At 50.6% G+C, this 25,368-nt stretch overlaps 1 protein-coding gene across 2 annotated transcripts; it reads left to right on the top strand.

The window, feature by feature from the left end:
- PEF1 (penta-EF-hand domain containing 1) lies at positions 5,713 to 23,808 on the top strand. Of its 2 annotated transcripts, XM_003127768.5 has the most exons (5): positions 5,714 to 5,817; positions 15,575 to 15,890; positions 20,444 to 20,599; positions 21,072 to 21,215; positions 22,843 to 23,808. In XM_003127768.5, the coding sequence occupies exons 1-5, from the start codon at positions 5,794 to 5,796 to the stop codon at positions 23,070 to 23,072; spliced, it is 870 nt and encodes a 289-aa protein (XP_003127816.2). In that variant the 5' UTR covers positions 5,714 to 5,793; the 3' UTR covers positions 23,073 to 23,808. The 2 variants fall into 2 exon arrangements, with proteins under 2 accessions (XP_020951433.1, XP_003127816.2); XM_021095774.1 differs by having other exon boundaries at positions 5,713 to 5,817; positions 21,072 to 23,800.

Raw genomic sequence — 25,368 nt, 5'->3', positions numbered from 1 at the left:
GTATTTTCTTGGACCATGAAGAACCAGATGGAAGGCTGAATTTTATAGTCTCTTCTGTTACTGTGGTCAGCAAAAAAAAAAAAAAAAAAAAAAAATCCATAGATTTTGCTCCTAAGTTCGGGCACTGGGTAAGCTGAAGGGAAGGGAAGGAGCAGTGGATGCCCTCCCTCTCCCTTCAGGCAGCTCACTCACATTCCCGCCCTTATCCTCCTGTCTTCATTTCTTAGTGTATTTATTCCGGGCCTTGAAGGCAACCCACGGATCATTTGGATTGGCAGCGTCTCACTTGACGAGTTCGTTTCTTCCTTCTACTTTGTGCCAGAAATGGTACCAGGTTTGGGGGATTCACAGGCAAACTAGACATATATGCCTCCCCACCCAATGTCTGGGGGAGGGCAGAGGGTTCAACAAGCAGTTAAAATAAAGTGGAATGATGGGGCAGCACCAGGAGCCAGGGAGGCAGAGAGCTGAGACCTAACCTTGTCTGGACAGAGATCGATGTAGGCAGAGGGAACAGTATGAGCCAAGGTCCAGCCATGACTGAAGTCAGCACGCTGAGTGACGGGGGACAGTGCATGTGGCTGGAATGTGGGCTGTGCTCAGGGTGAGATCGGGGAAGCAAGGCTTTCATGTGAGGCTATGTCGAGCCAGGTTGGCCTGATGGGGAATTCCTTTTTTTTTTTTCCCCCCCTGTCTTTTGTCTTTTTAGGGCCATACCTGCAGCATATGGAGATTCCCAGGCTAGTGGTCAAATTGGAGCTGCAGCCGCCTGGCCTACACAACAGCCAGAGCCACATGGGATCTGCGCTGCGTCTGCGACCTACACCACAGCTCATGGGAATGCCAGATCCTTAACCCACTCTGCGAGGCCAGGGATCGAACCCGTGTCCTCATGGATACTAGTTGGGTTCATTAACCACTGAGCCACAACAGGAACTTCCTGATGAGGAATTCTTAATTTGAAAAACCCTCTGCTCTGTAAGACGGAAAAAAGGATGCTGCATCTTTATTCTGCAGAGAAAAATCTCCAAATTTGATGCCTTCTGGAATTTAAATCTTCTCTTCTGTCATAATATTTTCCCCTGTCACCAGAATTCAACAGACTCTATTTAGACTCTTGCTTCACATGTGGTCTGTTAACCCCCGATGAGCCTCGATCTTTTTGTCATTGTCCTGAATAGTTTACGGGAATTGAACTTATCAATGTACCTGCCATACAATCCCATAATGCAGGGGAGTGTGGCCAAATTGCCATGTCTGTTGTTCTCATTTTTCCGTTGGTTCTGTGGAAAGCTGCAAATCGCCCTCTGATCCAAAGCATCCAACTGGAATTTAAATTTTGGAACTGGATCTAGTCAGAATCAAAGAGACTTAATTCCTTAATAATTGAGTGGCTATTGGTCTTCCTTCTCTGTAAGCAACACTGGAGCTGGTGCTGAGCCAGGATGCCTGGGGAGAATGATGTGTCTCCAGGGGTGGCAATCTTTTCCAGTGGATGGGCCTTCCATTACCAAGCTCTGCTTTACCTCTAATGGGCCGAGCATGGGGCTTCCATGAGCTCCGGAAAGTGCTCTGTGCTCTAAAAAGAGCTGGAATCCACGTTTTCCCCTTTGGCCAAAGTTTAAACAAAAACAGGAACTTCTCCACCCACCTCTGTCTGCCTCAGGTAGCTAAGGTTTTGGAAATGAGTTGATTGTTTTTCAGTCTTTGGAAGATCTGCTCTTCATTTTGCCCAGCCCTCTCCAAAATAAACACACCTGGGCCTGCTGCAGGTCCTCCGAGGCACAGCCCTGGACTTGGCTTTGGCTGGTCTCTGACTGCCTGAGAGATGACTTGGATACCTTGCCCCCAAACAACACAGACATCCAAGAGAACGTTCTTGTAAGAGCCCTTTGCTGAGCAGAGGGGGCTGGGGCGTGAACCTCATGGCTTAATCCCCGACACCTAGAACAGAGCCAGGCAAGTGGTGGGAACTCTGTAGGTTAATACATTTGTGGAATAAAATGAGCAAGCCTCACATTATCCCAGTTTGCCGGCCAGGTGTCACTGTTCTCTCTCCCAGAAAATACCCCTTGACTTTCAGCCCAGACTATAGGACTTCTTTCTTTCTGAGATTTTGTAATTCATTTCCACCATTGCTTTGGATTGTGTGTGGTGGGGTGGGGTGGGGTGGGTTTACAAAGGCAAAAAAGGTAAGACCAGCTAACTACTAGGCACTGATTAGTTAACAGATGTGGACCTGGCTTCAAATCCTGCCTTCTCCATCCTCCCCCCACCCCCGCCTTTTTTTGGTCTTTTTGGGGCTCATGGCATATGGAAGTTTCCAGGCTAGGGGTGGAATCGGAGTCACTGGCCTACACCACAGCCACAGCAACGTGGGATCCGAGTTGAATCTGTGACCTACGCCACAGCTCACAGCATCACCAGATCCTTAACCCACGGAGTGAGGCCAGGGATCCAACCTGCATCCTCAAGGACACTAGTCGGATTTGTTTCCACTGAGCCACAATGGGAACTCCCTTCATTTCCTTTTGATAGCGGGGAAGACACTTAGCCTCTCTCAGCCTCAGCTCCTCATTATAAATGGGTAAGAGTATCCATCTCAAAAGATTGTGGTGAAAATGAAACAACACATTGTACTTAGCACAACGTTTGGCACCTAGTAAGCATTCAATACAGGATACTACTACTATCACTACTACTACTATTACTACTAACAACTAACTACTAATACTTATTGAACTCATGCCAGGCACTGTTCTAGGCACTGGGGATAGAGGAGTGAATAAGAAAAGGACAATCCTACAATACATGGACACTTTAAAGGGACAATTCAAGCAATGGCAAGTGCTATGAAAAAATGAGACATAATGATAACCATAAATGACTAGAACGTGTGGAGAGGCAATGCTACTTTAATGTTCCCCTCCAGGAGGTGATATCTGAACAGAGGCCTGGATGGCAAGGAGGATGTAGCCAGTGAAGTGCCAAACGAAGAGCATGCCAGATAATAAAGAGCTAACTGCAGTTCCCGTTGTGGCTCAGCAGAAATGAACCTGACTAGTGTCCATGAAGATGTGGGTTTGATCTCTGGCCCCGCTCAGTGGGTTAAGGATCTGGCGTTGCTGTGAGTTGTTGTGTAGGTCACAGATGCAGTTAGATCCCAGGTTGCTATGGCTGTGGGATAGGTCGGCTGCTACAGCGCTGATTGGACCCCTAGCCTGGGAACTTCCATATGCCACAGGTGTGGCCCTAAAAAGCAAAACATAAAAAAAAAATTATTAAAAAGAGCTAATCCAAAACCTAGAGGTGAGAATGAGTTTGGTGTGTTCCAAGGGTAGAGACCAGACCAGCACAGCTGGAGTCACCTGAGAACTACAGTGGCAGCAAGTAAGGCTGGAGATGCAGACATGGTCTTGGTTACAGAGAGACGTGAAGGTCATGAGGGTGAATTTAATTTTCTTTTTTTAATACTTAAAGTGTGTAACTTTTATTTATTTATTTACTTTTTTTTTTTTTTTTTTTTTTTGGCTGTGCCTGGAGTATACAAAAGTTCCCTGGCCAGGGATGGAACCCAAGCCACAGTGGTAACCACAGCCACAGCAGTGACAACATTGAGCTCTTAACTGCTAGGCTACCAGGGAACTCCTAGATTTTCTTATAAGAGTTACTGGAAGTCTCTGGAGGAGTTTAAGCCCAGGAATGACATAATATGATTTACACTGAAGACAATCACTCTGGCTGCCCTACAGAGTAGAATGTGCAGGAAAGAGTGAAAGCAGGAACATCAATCAGGATGCTATGGTCATGATCCAGGCCACAGATGATGATGTCTTGGACTAGGGTGATAGGACAAGCTTGCTGAAGTTTTTGAACTAGAGCACACAGAGATGGGAGAGCTTGCATAGAAATAGAAGCCCCACAAGAATGATCCTAGTTTCTGGCCTGAGAGATGGGTGAATTTTCTGAGATAAAGGAGAGGAATGTTGGGGGAAATATCAAAGAGAACTCTTATACAAGATAGGCTAGAATATAGCACAGTCACAGTACCAACTGCAAAGGGAGGCAGGCAACAGAGTGACTAATTCTGGAGCTAGGGGAATGTGGGAGGATTAGGTGGAGGATGGGATTGGAACTGAGCTTTGAAGGACTGGAGATGGGAGGGCTGCTCGTCCTGTGAAAGTAAGTCTGGGCATAAGCAGGTACCATAAGCTCATTTTTCAGATCTCTTTACATATTGGTTTCTGACAGCTGAGGAAACTAAGACTCAGAAGTTAATTAACTTGCCCAAGGTCATGAAGTTAGAAAGTGGTAAAATCAAGATCCCCATTTCAGAGAAAGTGGGCTGGGTGGTAGAACTGAACATAGCAGTACAGCACAGCAGTCAGTGGCTATTGGATAAGACTGCAAAGGTCAGGTTGGGCCAGACTGTGAAAGGCCTGTGGTGCCATAATGAAGGGGCTGGGCAGGTAGAGGAGCCACTGCAGACTTTTCAGTGGGCTAGTAGCATGATCAGCACTGTAATTCTGGAAAGTGCCTGGCTAGATAGTTAGATAGATGGGCTGGAATGGACAACACCTTGTAACACTATTAATGAATTTATTTTAAAAAAAGGAGTTCCCGTCGTGGCGCAGTGGTTAACGAATCCAACTGGGAACCATGAGGTTGCGGGTTCGGTCCCTGGCCTTGCTCAGTGGGTTAAGGATCCGGCGTTGCCGTGAGCTGTGGTGTAGGTCGCAGACGAGGCTCGGATCCCACATTGCTGTGGCTCTTGCGTAGGCCGGTGGCTACAGCTCCGATTGGACCCCTAGCCTGGGAACCTCCATATGCCGCGTGAGCGGCCCAAGAAATAGCAAAAAGACAAAAAAATAAAAATAAAAAATAAAAAAATATAGAGGCCCTGTGGATATTATGACAAGCAAAACCAGACACAATCTGTGTCTACATGGAAGAACTAACAAATTAGTCAAATAAGCATGCAAAAAGGTGGAATGCCTGAACCACCAAGAGGCAAGTACATGACTATGAGGTCACTTAGTAACTAGAATTTTATCTACCTTCGAGACGAGTCAAGACTTCCCTGATGAGCAATGTGGCATCCATTGACCCCAGTTCTAGGCTACCCTCTGCCTCTAACCCACAGTGACTAGGACAAGTCATTGCTTCTTCGGACCTCAGCTTCCCCACTTATCAAAGAAGAGGCCCTAGATCTAATTTCCCTCCCACTCTGCCGCTTTGGAATAGCCTCACCAAATACCATAGATCCCACTCCAAAGCTACTAACTGGCACGTGGTGTCTTGACATTAGAACGAAGTACTTATCGCCCGTAGCCTCTAGCCTTCCCTGGAAGCTTGGGTCTGTTCCCTGTTGCCACGGCAACCGCCCGGGCCTTTCTCCGGGGAAAACTTGGAGTGACGACAGCAACTACGCCACTACCATGCGTCCCATCTGCCAGGTTAAAACATGGCCACCACTGTAACACTCCACCTAAATTTCTCTTTAAATACGTGGGACTGACCAGTTCTGGGGCCTACTCTAGGGCAGAAAATTTAAGAACTACTGCGCCAGTACAGGAAACATGATTCCGGAAACTGACATAGGAGCCTCAGCTCCTCCATCTCCTTGGGAGGCACCTGACCACCTCCCTCTAGCGTCACTTCCGTCGACCTTTGCGCCCAGGATTGATAGTCAGGTACATCCAATCAGAATAGGGCACACCCCCAGGCCCAGGAGGAGGCGGATTTGAGACTGGGAAGCCCCGCCCCCCGCCGACGTGTGACGTCAGAGTCGCCATGGCCAGCTATCCATACGGGCAGGTGAGTGTGTAAGAGGTGGGCCAATATAGGTAGAAGTCTCGCCAAGTCCTGGCCAGGACCCCCAGCTTCGCTTTCTCCCTGCATCCTCCGCGCTTTTCCCACGCAGGGGGCGGTGTCGCGCAGGAGAGAAGGGAAACGGGATGGTCAGTCGCACCTGGCTCACGTCACGCAGGACTGCACGTTGGGGAGGTCGTGTCGCGCCCCCTGTGACGTCGTGCACGCGAAGATTTGGGGCTCCTAGACCCCACGGAGTCAGGCTGCGCTTGGCCTGCGCTCCCTCTGGGGCTCCGGGCGGGGTCATCAACGTCACCGGAACGTTCAGAGCACTGGTTCTGTCGGTATCCTTTGGGGCGTCAGATTAAAATACACCCCTGACGTACTGGTTATTCTCTGAATAATCAGGAGAAACTGTGGTTTAGTAGGTTTTAGTATGAATGAGCTTGTTTGACTACTGAGTTAGTCCAGTACCTCCACATTTGACACACAGGAAAAGTGAAACCCAGAGAGGACATGGAATTTAGTCACCAGGGAGTTAGGTAGCAGAACCCAGGGCTGTCAGCAAATGCCTCTTACCTACTTGCCAGCCCATTTGATCCTGCCAAGAACACTACAGCAGGGTGATTCTGTGGCCAGAATCCGTTGGTGGATGACAGGAGTGGTAGAGTGATGAAGTGCAGTTTGGAGTCAGAGGAAGATTCACACCTTGGCTCCATCCCTTAAATAGTTTTGAGTCTTTGAGCAAAGTACTTTGCCTTTTTGAGCTTAAGTTTCCTCCTCTGTAAAACAGGGCCAAATAATGTCTACTTCATAGAGCTGGTATGAAGAATAATGAAATGATGCTTGTAAAGCATTTGGTACTACTAAGAGTGTAACAGGTGTTACCTTTTAGTATTTTGATTTTTATTAGATTCCTAGAAGGTCAGTGTTGGGAGGACCCTCAAAAGAGTCTCTTCATTTTATTTATTTATTTATTTTTCGGTCTGTTTAGGGCTGTACCCGTGGCACATGGAAGGTCCCAGGCTAGGGGTCGAATCAGAGCTACAGGCACTGGCTTACGCCACAGCCACAGCCATCCATGTTGGATCTGGTCCACGTCTGGGACCTGCACCACAGCTCAACAAAGCTGGGTCCTTAACCCACTGAGAGAGGCCAGGGATCGAACCTTCGTCCTCATGGTTGCTAGTCAGGTTCATTAACTGCTGAGCCACAACAGAACTCAAAGAGTCCCTTCATTTTAAAAGGAGGGAAATGAAGCTCAGAGAGGGCTCCTGAGTTACCCAAGATCATGCTATTTTAGGAAATAAAACCCAGGAAGGCACAATTGGAAAATGAGGTCACATGGCTTATTACTAAATGCTGGACTGAGTATAATCACATACCAAAAGATGTGGCAAGAACTGTCTGAGAGAGTGCAGCCCTGTACGGTTTTTGCGCACAGTGTTTGGACATCCATGATCTCAAATCATGAAGGCCCTGAAAGCAGTCTGGCAAGGATTATTCCCCCAATTTATAGCTGAGGAATGAGCCCCCAAAAGTTAAGCGACTTGCCTAAGGTCACACATTAGCAAGTGGGGCAGGGGGCGAGGCCAGTGCTAGAACTTAGAGCTCCTTTCATCGCATTCCCAGCAGTGGTGGGAAATAGAGAAGCCAGCATGGGCTGGGGTCAGAAGGAAGTATAACCTAGCAGTGTTTCCCAAGCAAGTTCCATTTGCTGAGTCTTGTGAGATGTTAAGAAGTACTGCTGGTAAAGGAGTATTCTGTGGTAAAATAAGTTTGGGAAATTCTTCGGTATTAGGTATAACAGCTTAATAAGTTTGTTCACCACAGAGCATCTCAGAATTCTTAATTTGTTAATAGACGTAAATCTGGCAGAGAGGGATAGAATATACAGTGTTTCTTAAAATTTTTTAACCGTGGAACCCACCCCCGTTTTTTTTTTTTGTTTTGGCTAGACTAACAAAAGTTCTGGGGCTAGGGCTCCAACCTGAGCCATAGCAGTGAATCCTTAACCATTAGTCACTAGGGAACTCCTCGGCCCTTTTAAGTCTCATGCTAGGGGTCTAATTGGAGCTATAGGTGCTGGCCTACGCCACAGCCATAGCAATGCCAGATCTGAGCCGTGTCTGTGACCTTCACCACAGCTCACGGCAACACCAGATCCTTAACCCACTGAAAGAGGCCAGGGATCGAACCTACAACCTCATGGTTCCTAGTCAGATTCGTTTCTGCTGTGCCCGGACGGAACCCCAAGTCTCGTCATTTTTCGGTGACAATGTAGGGAACATTGTTTGGGAGGACATTGCCATGGTGCTTTGTTTCTCAGTGCATGGCCTGCATCAAAATCGCCTAGGAGGTTGTTTAAAAACACCACATTTGGGGGTTCTACCTCAGACCTGTTGTGCACCCAGGAAGGAGCCAAGTGTCTACATTTTAATAAGCTTTTGGAGGTAATTTGTATGCATCCTAGAAGCAGCAGCATAGAAATTTAGAACATGAACTTCCAGATTAGACAGACAGAACTGGGCTAGAATCCTAATTCTGCTATTTGTTAGTTAACACCCTTGAATAGATCATCTAAGGGCTCTGAGCCTCAGTTAACTCACATGCAAAAAGGAAGGAATAATACCTCATAGGGCTAAAAAGATGAAATAAAAGAAGATGATAAGGCTTGTAAGGAGCCTGGCACATTGCTGATACACAGTGCTTGCCAGTGTGGGGTGGCCTAGCTTTGCTACTGTGATTGCTATTACCATGCCATGCCGCCTGGGCTCATGCTCAGTGAAATATTGAAAAGGAGTACCGAGAGAAATGTGTCTTGAGTAGAAGAAGAAACATGCCCCCCCCCACACACACCCTCATTGTACCTTTGTCCTCCTATCCAATTCCTGGTCCACTGTGTTCCAAGAAAGGAAGTGGATTGTTTGAAAGCATCCATAGGCTCAGTCAGCATCACTTCCCTTCCACCCAGTACCTAGTCCTAGAGGATTCCAGCCTACTGTTAGGAGTCAGCACTCCTGTAATTTTCTGCTGCCTTCTGCCCCAGGGTCCTCAAGCATAGACTAGGGGTTGGAGGAGTAGAACTCAAGGACCCTTTGGTCCTGTGGGGGAGCCAGCCTGATAGATTTCAATGCTTGAGAGCCTGGTTTTTTGCAGCCAGAGAGATTTGGCTTCAAATACCTGCTCTGCCATTTTCTTGCAGAAATTTCTTACAGAAGTCTGAGTCTTGGGTTCCCCTTTTTAAAAATGGGTCATAAGAGTACCACCTCAAGGGTTACTGTAAAGATCAAATGAGATAATCCATGTTAAGGGCTTGGTATGGCATTTGGACATATAGTTAACATTCCAAGCGGAAGAGTAATGTAGATATGTAAGTTGTAGAATCAGTGTCATATGTATAAAATGGGACTAAGTGTCAGGCCAGGACAGGAGGGTACTTAACTGAGTCTTGGGTGGGAGGAAGGCTTCTTGATGGAGGTGACATTTAAGCCAAAAACAGAATCTCCATTAAGAGTTAGCTGGGTGAAGAAAGGCCAGTATTCTAGCAGAAGGAGTGGTATTCACAAAGACCAGGAAGCAAGTGAGAAAGGTGTGTTTTGGAAGAATTTAAGGAGATGAGTCTAGTTGTAGTGAAGCAAGAGGGGGAAGGGTAAGAAATGAAACCAGAAAGGTAGGTAAGGACCAGATCTTAAAGGGCCTGTGTGCCTTTTTGAGTGTGGACTTCACCCTAAAGGATGGAGTGCTTGAAGAGTGTTCTCACTTTCGTGCTTTGGGGCTGTGACCACGGGGCACTGTGAGGATGGGTTGAAGCAGGATAGACGAGGCAGGGAGACTAGTTTCAAAGCTATTGAAGAAGTCTAGGTGAGCCAGAGCAGTGATGTGGTGAACGTGGAGCTGGGAGGTGAATTGAGAAAACTTGGTACCTAATTGAGGTCACAGAGGGGAAGAATGAAAAGGTGTCCACAAAGGCACCAGGGTTTCCCTTCACTGCGATGGGAACACGGAGGAGGAGGAGATTCGGAAGGAAGGTCTGGAAGGTTGTTGGGTATGAGGGCCTGTGGCTCAGGAGAGATGGAGCTGGAGAGAAAGTATCAGCGAGTGTCAGCGGAGAGGTGGTAATTGAAGTCTTGGGACAGTTCTTGGCTCACTGTTTATTGACTGCAGGGTTCTGGCCTTTAAATATTTTAGGAGGGTCTGCTGGCACAAGCCACTCCTTCTGTCGTCTTGTGATTGTTTAACCCCTTAGCATGGGCTCTGTCCTCCTCCAGTGGGCTGGGGGGTAGCTCTGAACCAACAGGCTTGTCATTGCAACACAGACTACTCTTCCCCATCAGAACTCGCCGTGGACCAACCTTTGACACCTCTGAGCCTCCCAGGGATCTTGGGGGTAGACGACTGAGCCCTCAGAGCCAAAAGAAAATGTAGGAGCTTCTGGAGTTCTGTCGTGGCTCAGTGGTAGCAAACCCGACTAGTATCCATGAGGATGCAGGTTCCATCCCTGGCCCCGCTCAGTAGGTTAAGGATCCGGTGTAGATGTGAGCTGTGGTATAGGTTGCAGACATGGCTTGGATCCAGTGTTGCTGTGGCTGTGGTGTAGGCCAGCAGCTGTAGCTCCAATTTGACCCCTAGCCTGGGAACTTCCATATGCCGAGGTGTGGCCCTAAAAAGACCAAAAAAAAAAAAAAAAAAAAAAAAAAGAAAGAAGGAAAGATAGAAGTGTAGGACTTTCTGAGTAGATCATTTGGGAATGAGTGAGCTCCCCACCATTGGAGGAAAGCAGAGATTCCGGATGGTGCTATAGAGAGTCCATCATCCCCTGCGAGGTTGGGCTGGGAGATCTTTGGGATCTCTTAAATACTGTGGCTCTCGAATTGGATCTGGGTGCTAAGGTGAAAACAGAGTAAGATTCTTCTGAGTTTCCCTGATTTCTGGGCTTGAAAACTGTGAAAGATCATCTAATCCCGCCCTTCTCACATCAACCCTGTCCACTGTAGAAGTCCATCGGGTTTGACACATCCATTTAGGATGGTCCCTGGCAAGTCACATGGTAGACGCCCCTTCATTTACTGAATGAACTTGAAGAAGAGGGTAGAGTGGTGGAGTCATGCAGACCCTGTTTGGAGTCTGGTTCATCACAGGCACATGATTCAACTCTGCATCTTAATTCTCTTACCTATAAAATGGGAATCATAGCACTCATAGGACTGAGAATCAAAGACGGCCTTAGTAAAATGTTAATTGCCCTTCCCCCTACCCAAATTTATCAAATGTTTGCAAAGACCTAGGATTAGGTTTCTGTGATATTTTGGAAACCCATGATTACTGAACTCTTTTTTTTTTTTTTTTTAAACAGTCTTGTATTTATCAGCCTGAAATGCCTTTGGAAAAGCTCTTAAAGGGGGGGCAGCATGGCATGGAGCACTATACAAGAGCATGGAGTCAGGATTCTGGTCCAGACCTTTGCTAACAACTCAGTGATGCTGGGAACTGTGCTCCCCGCCTGGCTTCTGGTGCTTTCACTTTCTTCATCTTCTGGTGCAAGCTAGAAACCTGAGTCATTCTGAACACTTCCCTCACTGCCCCCTCCATCGCTTCCCTAACCTAATTAGTTGCCAAGTCATGTCTAGTCTATCTCTGAAATAGCTTCGGAATCCATCCCGGTCTCTCTGAGTCTGCTGTCTGGTTCATGCCCTGCCTGTCCAGCACCTGGGCCACCGCCTCCCCCGCCAGCTCATCTCCACACCGCTGCTGCTGCCGCTTAGTTCTCTAAACAAGGCTCTGATCACGTTCCTTCCCTGTTGGAAACCCTTGTATGGTGCTCTGTTTCCCCCAGCAAAAAGCTCCACATCTTTAGAGTGATATTCATTTGCTAACATTCTTGTGGAGACCTGCAGGTGCCAGGCAGTGTGCTGGACCCTGGGGTCCCGTGATGAATGAGGCCCAGTGTCTGCCCCCGGGGAGCTCACTGTTGTATAACAGAAACTGCTCTAAGCCGCAGTTACCCACCAGCTCAGTGGACTGCAGCAGGAGAGGTGACTGGACAAGGAGTACACACGGAGCCTGCCCTTCTGAGTTCACACTGTGTGCCCTCCTGCCTTTGAGCCCGCTCCCGACCACCCTGTGCTCGCTCATAAGTCTGTGCTCCTGTCTTTTCCCTTCTATCTGGAATGTCCTTTACTGCCTTCCTTTTGGAGACCGGCTGTGCATCCTTTGATGCCAGCTCCGATAGTACACCTGCCTCCTCCAGGAAGCCTTCCTTGACCCCCTGCCTGCATTTGTTCATTCCATGGCTCATTTATCCTTTGACAGACAGAACCAATTCCTCTGCCCAAACCTTTTTTGATAGCATTTAAGTAGACTTTTCTGATGACATCGACTAGACTATATCATAATTATCTGGCCATAATTATCAGACTATCATAATTATCAAGGCCAGGCCCTGCTTAGTTTTATGCCCATTGCTCCCTGCCCAGCACAGAGCCTGACATAATATTGTTGCTCTGTAAATGCTTGCTGAGTGAATGAAGTCTTTTAACAGTTGTGCACCTCAGTTTCTTCATCTGAAAATAGGCCTACTAATACTTTCTTTTTTTTTCTGTTAAAGAATCGTTGGCAGGATTTTGCCAGTAGGGTTTGTGTGTATGTGAAAGTACTTTGTAAACTGTACAGATGAGGGCTTTAATGCAGGGCAGAAAGGAAAGGGCTTAGCTGTTGCCGCCAGGCTGCACCCGACCCCTGGACTGGAATAGCGCCGCTGTCAGAAGACCTGCCTGGCAGCACCAGCTTGGCTGGTGTGGGGGTGTTTCTCAGGAAGGCTGCTCTACCCGCACCCGAAGCCAGGAACGGTTTATGGCTTTGCTCACAGGACTTCTTGTGGAGCAGCCGCTTCCTGGCCTGGGGTCCGCCTGTCCTTTGTGTGTGCCCAGGCCCTGCAGAGTCCCCATCCCCTCTTCTTCCTGCCCTGGGGTCCTGTGCCCTATCGCTTAGGGAAAGAGCACTGTAGTAGCAGGTGGTGGGGGTCACTGGACTGGGGTCTGGGGAGTGGTCTAACTCTGCCACTACCTCCAACTCAGCATCACTTGAGCAAGTCCCTTCCCCTCACCTGGCCTGAAACTGAAGGGGTTAGACCAAGAGGTGCCCCAGGCTCCCTCCCATCACACCTCTCCCTCTCCCTTTATTAAGTTCTAATCCAAATACTGCCTTCTTGTGGAAACCCTCCTGATTTCACCTCCTTCGTGGTCCCATGGTACGTAGTTTATGTGTCCATTTTAAATACTTATTTCCCTTTTTTTTTTTTTTTTTTCCTGTTTTTTGGCCACACTGCCGTATGCAGAAGTTCCCAGGCCAGGGATCAAACCTGCGCCACAGCAGTGACAGCGCTGGATCCCTAACTGCTAGGCTGCCAGGGGACTCCTCCTAAACACTAGTTCCTCATGCTTTTTTTTTCTTTTTCTAATGCCATACCTGTGGTGCATGGACATTCCTGGACCAGAGACTGAATCCAAGCCACAGCTGTGACCTACACCACAACCAGATCCCTTAACCCTCTGCGCTAGGCCAGGGATTGAACCCAAGCTGCCTCAGAAACAATGCCAGGTTCTTATCCCACTGCACCACAGCAGACACTGCTCCTACTGACTTTTGAATCACTGGGGAGGCTCCGCAGAACGCCCTCACCGTCTAGCAAGGAAGGGACCCCACACGGTTAGGGCTCTGAAACCCTCACCTTCAACCAGAGCAGCTTTCTCTGATCTGTTTTTAAATTTTTATTTATCTAAAGGTTTAAACTAACAAATTCTGCTATATTCATTTCTTGTAATCTGCAAAACAATCCAGTGAGGAGGGGGTTGTTGTATTTTGCTTGTGAGGAAACAGGCTTCGACAGGTTAAGCCGCTGGCCCATAGTCATGAACTCAGATAATGAGAGTGGAGTTTTATTTATTTATTTATTTATTTTTGTCTTTTTGTCCTTTTAGGGCCACACCCACTACATATGGAGGTCCCAGGCTAGGGGTCTAATCGGAGCTGTAGCTGCCCTACGCCACAGCCACAGCAACACCAGATCCAAGCCACGTCTGCAGCCTACACCACAGCTCATGGCAACGCCGGATCCTGAACCCACTGAGCAAGGCCAGGGATCAAACCTGCAATACCTCCTGGTTCCTAGTTGGATTCGTTTCCACTGTGCCATGACGGAACTCCTGACAGTGGAGTTTTAAATTGAAATTTGCTTGTGACTTAGTTACCTATGAAGGAGTCTATCTCCTAGCTGTGGCAGCGGCCAGGGCAGAAGAGCTCCCATGATGCTGCGTGAGGAAGGTGGGAGGGCCTGCTTCCCACCCTCTCTCAAGAAGCCTCTCTTGTGCAAGCAGACCCTCTTTAAGTGAAGTGTGAATCTGGCCTTAGCCTTGAGGGTAACTGTTTTGGAAGCTATCAGACACAAAGAGAAAGTTCAGGAGTTCCCTTGTAGTGCCGTGGATTAGCGATCGGGAGTTGTCACTGCAGCAGCGCAGACACTGCTGTGATGTGCATTTGCTCTCCGGTCTAGGAACTTCCACATGCCACAGGTGCAGCCAAAACAAAGGGAGAGAGAGTCCAGTCTCTCACTGGCTAGGGCACTGGTGTGCCTCACAGGTTCATCTAGAACATGTCTAGATGGTACCATCCTCCCAATCCCCAGAGCTGGGCCCAGCTGGGCCCTTGAGCTCAGCCTGCCTGCAGGTGTACTGGGGCTGTGCTCCGCTGGGCCTTCTGCTGGCCATTTAGGGAGATGGAGCCAAACACCCTGAGCCGCAGGGGTCCCTGGCTAGTGGGGACACAGACAAGAGAGGGAGTGTTCCCAGGTATTCTCCACTGTACACATGGCCTGGGCTCAGCACCCAGCCCCTCCACACGGTTTTAGGATGATTTTTCTGGACTTGATTTTCCTTCTCCGTAGACAAGTGCTGCTGCTAATAGTTAATGTGTACTGAGTGCTTACTTTGCGCTAGGGCCTGTATCAGACCCCTTCACGTGACTGGCCTCATTTCATTCACATACTAACCTGGAGGTCGACAGGCACTATTAGAGCAAAGGCTTAAAGAGAGTAGACCCGTTAGTAGCAGTGAGTAGCGGAACCCAAACTTGAACTGGTTTTTTTTTTTTTCCGCCCTTCACCACTGTCCTGTATTGCCCTAGGAATAGCGTCTTGTCTGCCTGTCTTATAGGGCCCTGAGGAAGCTGGGGAAATGTTTTTTCTTCATAAGCTAGAGTAGGGTAAGGAAGACATGCTGCAGATGAATCCGTGCTAAGGATACACCGTTTGTGATGGGGTGAGGATGGTCAGGGGGGTGTGATGGAGATCACATTTGCAGATAAAGATGGGGGTACCACGGGGCGAGGATTTCGAATTCAGTTTGAGTCATTTGACTGCTCACTCATGCAATAAATATTTACTGAGCATCCATTCTGCACAGGGGATTGGGGGTAAAGTAGCAAGCCAGACATGATCCCAGCCCTTATGGAGCCCCTCGGTGTGGAGGAAAGGGTAGCCAGAAGGGTTTCAGCCTTACCTCTGCAGGTCATTGGCAGTGAGACCTTGGGTAAGTTGTGTCTCCTCTAGAAGCCTCCGGTTCCCCATCTGAGCAATGAGATCATAATTCCAGGCCAGCCTGTAGGTTCCGTTAAAAGGAAGGCAGTGGCAGTGCTTTATAGTCATGGAGTACCATATGTGGCTACTTTCTGGCCTTGTCTTCTGATTGACCTCTTGCTCTTCTTGCAGGGCTGCCCAGGAGCCGGAGGACAAGCGCCCGGAGCCCCTCCTGGTAGCTACTACCCCGGACCCCCCCATGGTGGAGGGCAGTATGGTAGTGGGGTACCCCCTGGAGGCGGATATGGAGGAGGTCCTGCCCCTGGAGGGCCTTACGGACCACCAGCTGGTGGAGGACCCTATGGACACCCCAGCCCTGGGGGACTCCCCTCTGGCACTCCAGGAGGACCATATGGTGGTGCGGCTCCAGGGGGCCCCTATGGTCAGCCACCTCCAAGTTCCTATGGTGCCCAGCATCCCGGCCCTTACGGACAGGGACCTCCTCCAGGTAAGTAGAGATCTTGGCTGCAGGTGCCTCCGATCTTGTTCTGAGTTACCCAGGGCCCTTCCCTGCCTTTCCTGTGGCTGTGCAGGCAGCCTGGGCTCTGGCACCGTAGCCTCTTGCCTCTAGCTTAGCTCGCATTAGCAGAATGAGAAGTCTGTCAGTTTTACTACGGTAACAGCAGCTCCAAAGTCTCTTTGGCTTACAACGGCATTTATTTCTTTTGCTCGCTTGCACTTATTTACTCTTGCTTATGTGTGGGCAGCTGTGGGCTTGGAGCTGAGGCTGTGCTCCACATGTCTTTTCTTTCCAGGATCCAGGCTGGAGGAGCAGCCCCTGTTTGGGATACGCTGTTCTTGGGGCGGACAGAAAGGGGCAGGAGCGCTGGCAGGAAGGCAGGAGGCCTAAAGCTTCTGCTCTGAAGTACTTTGTATCTCTTCCCCTCCATCTATTGGCCAAGCCACATCCTCTTGCAAGCCTGACATCTGTAGGGTGGGGATGGATACTCCTCTCCTTGGAGGGGCTGTGCAAGCCGCGGCAGTGGAGAGGATGCGCCGTGTTCTTGTAGGGAAGCGGGGCAGGGGCTGGGCTAGCAGGCAAGTTGGAGACAACACTACCATCTGCCGTAGGAAGACACCCCATTTCAGGGACACTGAGTGCTGTACGAAGAAAGGCGAGATGGCATAGTGGTTGAAAGCTTGGGCTTTTGAGATCAGACCACTTACTGACTTGACCACACTGCTTCATCTCTTTAAGCCTCAGTGTTCACATCTGTAAAATAGGTAAATGCGACTACCTCACAAGATTTTTTTTTTTTTTTTTTTGTCTTTTTGTCTTTTTGTCTTTTTGTTGTTGTTGTTGTTGCTATTTCTTGGGCCGCTCCCCGGCATATGGAGGTTCCCAGGCTAGGGGTCTAATCGGAGCTGTAGCTACCAGCCTACGCCAGAGCCACAGCAACACGGGATCCGAGCCGCATCTGCAACCTACACCACAGCTCACGGCAACGCCGGATCGTTAACCCACTGAGCAAGGGCAGGGACCGAACCCGCAACCTCATGGTTCCTAGTCGGATTCGTTAACCACTGCGCCACGACGGGAACTCCATCACAAGATTTTTAATAAGGATTAGATGGGAACGTGCAGGTAAACACCAGGCACAGTGTCTGGCGAGCAGGAGGGGCTCAGTGAACCGTGTTCTGTGAGAGGACGCGTCTGGGGCAAACTCAACAGAGTATTCGGCATTTAATGCGACAGCAGATGCAGCAAGGGTTGTATCCCTGAGAGATGCCAAGGCAGGCAGGAGAGTGATGGGATAAGACAGGAGAAGAATAAAGAGCAGAGACGTAAAGGTGAGGCACTGGGCGGGCTGGGGGCTGGGGAGGGGGCTTGGCAACTCAGTAGAAGCAGGGGATCTTAGGTGGGGGCTTCAGGCTCAGTGAAGGTTTCTGAGTGGTCTCGGATGGGGGCGGGGGGCTGGGGGTCAGGGAAGGTAAGTGCCCAGACCCCTGCATCCTCTCAAACTTGTCCAGTCAGCCTCTCTGCAGAATGCTTGTTCCCAGGAGACCACAGCAGCAGTGAGGCAGCTGGAATCACTCTGGCGCCCCTGAAGGGCCTCCAGGGAAGGTGCTGCTGGGAAGCTGCGGCATCTTAGCATACATACCCCGCAGGTGGCCAAGGGAGAGGCTCAGACCTTGGGGCTTCTGAACACTCTGAGTCGGTGGCATTTATCTTGTCAGAGCCAGAGCTGCTGGTTGTTTGCTTTCAGCTCAGTAGCTTCCTGGTAGATTTTCTCCTCCTTTTAAAATCCTGTTTCTGAGCCTGCGTGAGGTCACTGCAGGGAAAGGAGCCCCTGGCTGGGAGGCTTATCCCTCTGGGGCCTGAGGCCAGAGCTAATCTCTGGGGCTGTGGGGGAGAGGGGAGATATGCCTCAGACTCTTAGCTGCTCAGCCTCTGCAGCTGCCTCTGGCCTGGCCACTTCCTCACCAGTGCTGCCAGTGAGCCCCTGGAGCCCTGCTTCCTAGAGCATGATCCATATTTCACCTGCATTGCAGTGACCTGGGGGCCCCGCCTTAGCCCCACTGGATCCAGGATCTAAACATTGAGCACCACGCTATACAAGAGGCTTGACCATAACGGTGCCCACTGCCCGCAGAAAGGATCCTAAGGGCACTCGACTCCCTAAAGGCCTTCCCAGCTCCTCACCTGCTGTTGCCCCGCCCTCTGGTCAACCAGAGACCCCCACCACCACCACCACCACCGCAGGAGTACTTCAAACACATTGTGCCTTTGCCACACGCTTTGTCTTCTCCCCATCGCTGCAACTCTTTATCATCCTTCCAAACCCAGTTTAAATAGCCCTTCCTCTAGGATTAGGTGACTGCACATGTTCCAGGCCCTTTGCAAAAACTTTATTTTGCTGTTAATTTCATTTAATCCTCACAGCAGCCTGGGAAGTAGGTCCATTTTAGAAAAGGGGAACGCAGTGCTCAGAAAATGAAACAGTTTCTCTAGGGTCACACAGGCTAGTGAGGATCAGAGCTCTTTGCTTCCAGAGCCTGAGCTCGTCTATGCTGACTGCACAGACCACCTGTTACAGAGACTCTCCCGCCCGTGGCTGTGGCCTCCCCTCCCCTATGGCATATCAGCTCTTTAGGAAGGAGGATGGGGCCTGCTTGGATCTTCCAGCGAGGTCAGACTAATCCTTCAGTCAGGCAAACCTGTTTCCTTCCAGCCTCACCTTCGGGCAGTGATTTCGCCATGTCTCTGATATTCCCTTATGCAAAGGAGTCCTTTTTGTGGCTGGCCAACTCAGCAGGTTTACCAAAACGTAGTAACTCTGGCTTTTCCCAAGACAGTCTTCTGTGCTCTGCTCTCCTCTGCACACCGTCTCTCCCCTCGCCCTCAGCCCACCCGGCATGTCTTTCCAAACTCATGAGCTTTTCTTCCCTCTTCTGATGTACAGACAGAGCTCCGAGACACACAAAGCTGTTTGAACCATGACAACCACACTAATAATGAGCAGTTATATAGGACTTAGATGGTGCCAGGTGCTGATCTAGGGTTTTTCATATATTAATTATATCTTGACAGTAACCTTAACCTTATGAAGTAGATGCTGTTGTGTCCTCCTTTCACAGTTGAGAAAACGGAAACCCAGAGAACTTAAGTAACTTAGCCAGGGTCACACATGGGAGAGCTGGGACTTGAACTGAGAGGCCCACTCTAGCCGAACGGAGCTCCTCTCCTTTCTGTGTCTGCCTCCGTGCTGGCCTTGGGGATGCAGAGCTGAGTTAGGCTGGGATCTTGCCCACATGTTGCTCCAAGTCTAACCTCGAGGGAGCAGGAAAAAATGTGTATGCTGTGGGGTGATCAGGGCCTTCAAGAGACGGAGTGCAAAGGAGAGAAGAAGGAGGCCTGCAAAAGGATGGAGGGCAAGGGAAGCCTTTAGGGAAGGAAGAGCATTTTATTTGGGTTTTGAAGGGTGGATGCACAGAGCTGAGGGAGAAGGGAGAGAACCCGGGGAGTAAAGGCTCCGCGGGGGGCTGTGCAGTTCTGGGTAGGAGCGAGCATCCTGCTGCATCTAGGCTGGAGCACAGTGGGGGCAGCGTGACAGGTAGACGGGGGTAGACCGCATTGCAGGGGGACTAGAATGCTGCTTTAGGGATGCTGGACTTTATTTTGTAGGCAGTGGGAAGCCTTTGAAGAGCTTTGAGTTGAGGTGGGGGGAAATTGGTGAGAAAAGAGTGGAATTTTACTGAGATTACTCAACAGCAAATGCTCGGTGTTAGAGAGTTGCTTTGAGGATGATTTGATTAGGAATCGGCGGTTGTTCATAAGCCAGATGAGGGGTGTCAGAATCGGGGCAGGAGCAGTAGGAACAGGGTAGGGTTGATACCAGTGTGTGGCGCTGCCAGCTTTGGGTAGCTCTTTGGATCTCTGGGATGAGAAGGTGTCAGAGATGTTCTCGAGAGGTCTGGAGATGGGGACGAGCATCAGAGGTGACAGGGAGGGAAGAGAGATGGGGCTCCATGGCCACCCACACTCAGGCAGCTCGGGATAGAACATGCCATCTCCCTGTGCCAGTCAGAGCCCGTCAGAGATGCATTGGACCTGGCACCCAGGCCAGAGAGCTCCCTGCTGCTGGGACTCTCGTACCTGCCTCTGGGCTGTGCATGTTAGGTGCTCAGCAGATAGTTTTGGGTCCCTAGTCTGTGGGGAAGAGATAATCCCCCTTTCAGAGCATTCTTAACCTGCCAGACAAGTCCCTATTCCTTAGAAACTTAAAATCGAATACAGAAGTGACTGGAGCTCCTTCAGGCTTCGTGGAGGAGAAATCAACCACAGATCCCGTGAGTTTACACAGAAGGTCCTCTTCCATTAGAGTCAGGGTGTAGTCTTGATGGAAGACGGGGGTGGTGGGGGGTAGGCAGATTTGTGAGGCTCTCTGGGTAAGGAAAGCTTGTCTCCAGGGAGGCACCAAGGCTGGCCCTTCCCAGCGTCTCTGCAGATTGGTCCTGAGACTTGGGTCTGATGGCCCTGGTTGGCACCCCTTCCTGCAGGTGGAGCCCCTCCCAATGTGGACCCCGAGGCTTACTCCTGGTTCCAGTCGGTGGACTCTGATCACAGTGGCTACATCTCCATCAAGGAGCTGAAGCAGGCCCTGGTCAACTCCAACTGGTCCTCATTCAACGACGAGACGTGCCTCATGATGATAAGTGAGTCGTAGCCTTTCCCCAAGGGCTCGAGCTGGGGCAGAGCCCCCTCCTGTCTGATGGAAGGCGGGTGGGAGGCCATTCTGAGGAGAATGCTTTCCTTCAGGCAGGAAGCTGGGTTCAAGGTGAGATCCCTTAGATCGAGAGCTCTTTTCCTTAGGTCTTTTCTCAAGTTCTAGACCTTGCTGAGTCGTAGACCAGCTCAGTTTCTCGTTCTGCAGGATGGGCCCCCCTGGCCTGGTAGGAGATGGCAGGGAGGGGTCAGCTGCCAAGCCGGGGGAGGGATGTGGTTCTGGCAGAGGAGGGGCTGCTGTGGTACTCGATGTGGGGGAGGGGCGGGTGTCGGGAGCGGCGTCTGGGCCTCAGCCTGTGATTCTGTGGCGACTCCTGCTCCAGCCTGTGGAGAAGGCTGCCTCCGTGGTACCTGAGGACCCTTGGCCCTTAGTCCTGAAGCCTTTTTTCCTTTCTCCCCAAGACCTGTTTGACAAGACCAAGACAGGCCGTATCGACGTCTACGGCTTCTCGGCCCTGTGGAAATTCATCCAGCAGTGGAAGAACCTCTTCCAGCAGTATGACCGGGACCACTCAGGCTCCATTAGCTACACAGAGCTGCAGCAAGGTGAGGGCCTGGCAGGGCCTCGGTGCACAGGCAGAGCTGGACCTTTCTCTCTACTCCCTGAGATGGAGCAAGGGGTTCTCTCTGGCTCTGACTACCAGATAATCCCACTGCACTGGGAGTGCTGCCCTCAGCACGGGCCCACTCCCCACCCCTTCTGTGGCCTGGCTGGGCAGGGAGCCTGGAACGCCTGGCTCCAGGATCAGAGCTGGACTCTGGTGATGGGATTCCAGGCAGCATGAGGTGAGACAGGCCCAGCCAGCAGGGAGCCTTGCGGATGGATACTCGGCCCAGGGGACTTTGAGACCTGTATGTATGGCTTGTGTGGCTCTTTCCTCTCTAGCTCCTCACGTGCAGAATGGAAGAGCCCTGCAGAGGGGCTCAGAAAGATGGCTTCTGTTGCTACAGCTCTGCTAGAAGGCAGTGTCTTCCCAGCTCTGGGACCCAGACCACTCTAAAAGTTGCAGTTGGATAAGATGACCTGAGGCCACAGCTCCAGGTCTGGTTCCAATTCTGACTTTAGAGGATGGGTAGTTAGTGGATGATGAGAACCTGATGAGAACCAGGCAGGGAGCTTTGCCACATGAGAGGGAGAAAGGGCTTCCCAGAGAGCCCAGCCCCTTGCCCTGGTGGTAGATTTGGGTCAGACTAAGTCAGGCGGGGGAGACCCCCTCTGTTGTCAGGTGCTGATGTGGTGATGGATATTGGTTAAGGGGATATTATTATCACGAGAAAGCTGTTATTTATTGAATGCCTGCTGTGGCCAGGCATTGTAATAAGCACTCTTCATAGGTGCTTGTTACATACGAGAGATGTTACATCACTTGCTCTCCCTCTGTGATAGCTACTAATTCTTGTTCCCCACCCTTAGATGAAGGATCTCTTATTATTACCCTTTTACAGATGAGACAACTGAGGCTTAGTCTGGTAACTTGCCCAAGGGGCAAGAGCGAAGGGGCGCTGACATTTTAGTCTGAGCTGGTAGATGATAGAGGAAGAAGGAAGCACCCAGGTGGAGGGATGGGGGAGCAGCCTCGCCTGGGGAGATGATGATGATTTTATTACTTTTAATAAATAACACTTAACTGAGTGCCTCTTAGGTGCCAGGCGCTAGGCCAAGTGCTTTGCATGATCGCTTCCTTTAATCCTTACTAGAACCTACAAGATAACTATTATCCCCGTTTTAGAGCTGATATGATGAGGATAAGCAGGGTTAATAAGCAGCTTGCCGAGGGGCTGTCTTGACTCCAGAACAGGAGTCATCTCCCTGAGATGCCTCTAGTGCCTGCCCTGGGCAGCGGGGCCTGAGGGGACTCAGGCTTCTGTCTGTAATACAGACAAGTCAGAGATGAGCATGGACAGACTGGGGTCATTCTGGGACCCTTGGGCCCCTAACTGAACAGACAGTAATAGAGATTTTGAGAAAGAGGGATAGAGGCCTTCCACCTAAGGGGAGCATCCAGGCAGAGCCCCCGCTGTGCTCCTGCTGTCTTGGACAGCCCTTGGGACGTTTGTTTCTGCTTTGGGGCCAGTTGCCTTGAAGTTCCTGTACTGCTGTGCCCCCTGGAGCTGGATGATGGCAGCACTCACAACAGGCTCTTGGGTCTGCTCTGTGTGCCCTCCTCTCCAGCTCTGTCCCAGATGGGCTACAACCTCAGCCCCCAGTTCACCCAGCTCCTGGTTTCCCGCTACTGCCCGCGCTCCGCCAATCCCGCCATGCAGCTCGATCGCTTCATCCAGGTGTGCACCCAGCTGCAGGTGCTGACTGAGGCCTTCCGGGAGAAGGACACCGCTGTGCAGGGCAACATTCGGCTCAGCTTCGAGGACTTCGTCACCATGACAGCCTCTCGGATGCTATGACCAGGCCATCTGTGGAGTGGGGAGTGCACCAGGGGTCCTTTCCTGGCTCCTAGGGTGGGAGAAGCATGTAGGCCTCGCTTCTTTTCTTGCCCCTCCCAGAAAAAGAATTTTCCTTGCCTGATGCAGCACTGTTCCCAAAGAGGGCAGAGAGTCCTTCGTCTTAGCCACCAAATAGTAGGCTGAGGCCACACAGGTATGGGCCTGACCTAGGAGAGGACTGGAAGTTGAATGTCCTTACAGCCCTGAGCATTGAAGTGGTGCAGGAGATGCTGGTCATTGCAGCAGAATTAGTGTCCAGTCAGCTGGCTCCAGCCGCTAGCTTTCCTTTCTGTGCCCTGATGCCAGTGGTAAGTGGTCATCGGCCTTGTACCATTAGCACCTGCGTCCCTCTCCTCTGCTGCCAGATGAACCTCGTTTCTCCAAAGTGGAATCCGACCAGAGATTTGCCCATGGGACCAGTGGCTCGGATTCCACTCCCACAGGTCCGTGGGTGTTGACTCCTAGCTGCCTGGGGGCTGTGCCTGCTCGGGGAGCTCAGGCAGTCTGTTCTCTGGGCCTCTTTGGCTAGGCTACCCCTCTGCAGCGTGGACCCCTCTGCTTGGCTTCAGTCCCCAGGGGACAAGCTACCACCCCCCACTGCCAATGCTTTTTTTAAAATTTGTGTTTTTTTCATTCGGGGCCAAAAGTTCAGTGAAACTGTAAGCTTCAATAAAAGAATAAAACTCTGGCGTGTGGAGCTCCTGTTGTGTCTTAATGGGTTAAGGACCCAGTGTTGTCTCTGTGAGGATGCACGTTGGAATCCTGGCCTTGCTCAGTGGGTTAAGGATCCAGCGTTGCCACAAGCTGTAGCACAGGCCTGCAGCTGCAGCTCTGATGTGACCCCGGCCCAGGAACTTCCACATGCCTCAGATTCAGCCCTAGGAAGAAAAAAACAAAAGAACTCCACAGTTCCACGTTTTCCACCACACCTTCCCAGTTACAGGTTCATACACTCATCCATTCTTTGATTCAGTGAATATCTAAGTACATGCTGTTTGCCACGCCATGCCTAAAGCAGCAGCTCAGGGCATCACCGCCTCTGTGGGGCTGCTCTCCCTTGCCGGGGTAAAGCTTGGCCTAGGGGCCTGCCAGGCCCAGTCCAAGATGCTGGCTGTGTGTTTTATAGCAGTTTTAGGACTGGCATCCTGGGCTACAAGCAGTCACTCCAGCCTTTTCACAGCAAGGCCTTTTTATTATCTCAAGCCCTAGTTTTATCTTCCAGACAAACTGCATTTATGAAGTCATAACTTTCCCCCCATTTTTATTAATCACAGACATCTGTACTCGCCAGCTGGATCTTGAGATGAGCATAATAACCAGTCTATACCAAACGTTTGTAGTGATCCGACAGAATTTCAATCCAAAGCCAAGACACCAGATGTTTTGATTTGCTTGGGGGACCTTACGATGGGTAACAGTGAGCTAATCCTTTCGCTTTGGGGATGGAGATAAGAAAGCGGGGCTTTCCTCCCTGCTTGGTTGGGAAGCTGTCATGTGAGCGTGCTGGAATCAGATGGAATCCAGCTCCCAGAGGCCAGCCCCATTTGGAGCTAGACTCCCCTCCATCTCCCCACTGTGAGAATGGCCTCCACTTGCCAGCCTCCCGTGACAGATAACTCCGTGCCTTTCCAGGCAGCCCATTTCCTCCTTGACTGGTAGGAATTTCTTTCTGAGGTGGATTCCAAATCCTGCCACCTTGAAAACGCCACCCGCTGCCTAAGGTTGTCTCTCTTGGGCCACCCAGCACATATTTCACCCCTTTCTGCACGCGGCCCTCCTCGTAACTGGAACCTGCCCCAGGTTCCCCCAGGCTGGATCATCCCGGGCCTTCAGCAGCTCTTCACTAAGCATCACTCCCCTTGGCATCCTGGGGATGCCACCTCCCCTGGTGCATTCACCAGGGCTTTCACCTCCCCTGAATTTTCTCCAGTTCACCCGAGTCTCCCAAAATGGGGGCCTGAGGCCACCAGGGTGCTGGGTTCAACCAGCAGAGATGAGAGCAGAACTGCCGCCATTAGGTAAACTGCTATTGTTTTCTTCTTCCCACTGAGCCAAGTGTCTACGGAAACCCGTGTCTAGAACAGTGCCAGTCGTAGTCTATCGCCCTGAGGTGTCCAGGACCTGGGTTCGGCCATGTGGGCATGGTTGATCCCGAGCTTGGGGGCCAGCCCTCACACCTCGTTCCGCACACTGCCCCTCCATGCCTGCTACGAACTGGATAAAGCTGGGAGCAGGCGTGGGGCGTGGGTGGGACAGC

Source organism: Sus scrofa, chromosome 6, assembly GCF_000003025.6.
Source record: "Sus scrofa isolate TJ Tabasco breed Duroc chromosome 6, Sscrofa11.1, whole genome shotgun sequence".
Lineage (NCBI taxonomy): Eukaryota > Metazoa > Chordata > Mammalia > Artiodactyla > Suidae > Sus > Sus scrofa.
Note: the sequence above shows the minus strand (reverse complement) of the source record. Positions and strands in the feature narration are given on the sequence as shown.

What these genes read in the sequence shown, in the direction of transcription:
- PEF1 (XM_021095774.1), top strand. Translation starts at nt 5,794, where the DNA reads ATGGCCAGCTATCCATACGGGCAG. An exon ending in CGGACAGGGACCTCCTCCAG is followed by an intron (nt 15,891 to 20,443) that starts GTAAGTAGAGAT and finishes CCCTTCCTGCAG; the next exon opens with GTGGAGCCCCTCCCAATGTG. An exon ending in GACGTGCCTCATGATGATAA is followed by an intron (nt 20,600 to 21,071) that starts GTGAGTCGTAGC and finishes TTTCTCCCCAAG; the next exon opens with ACCTGTTTGACAAGACCAAG.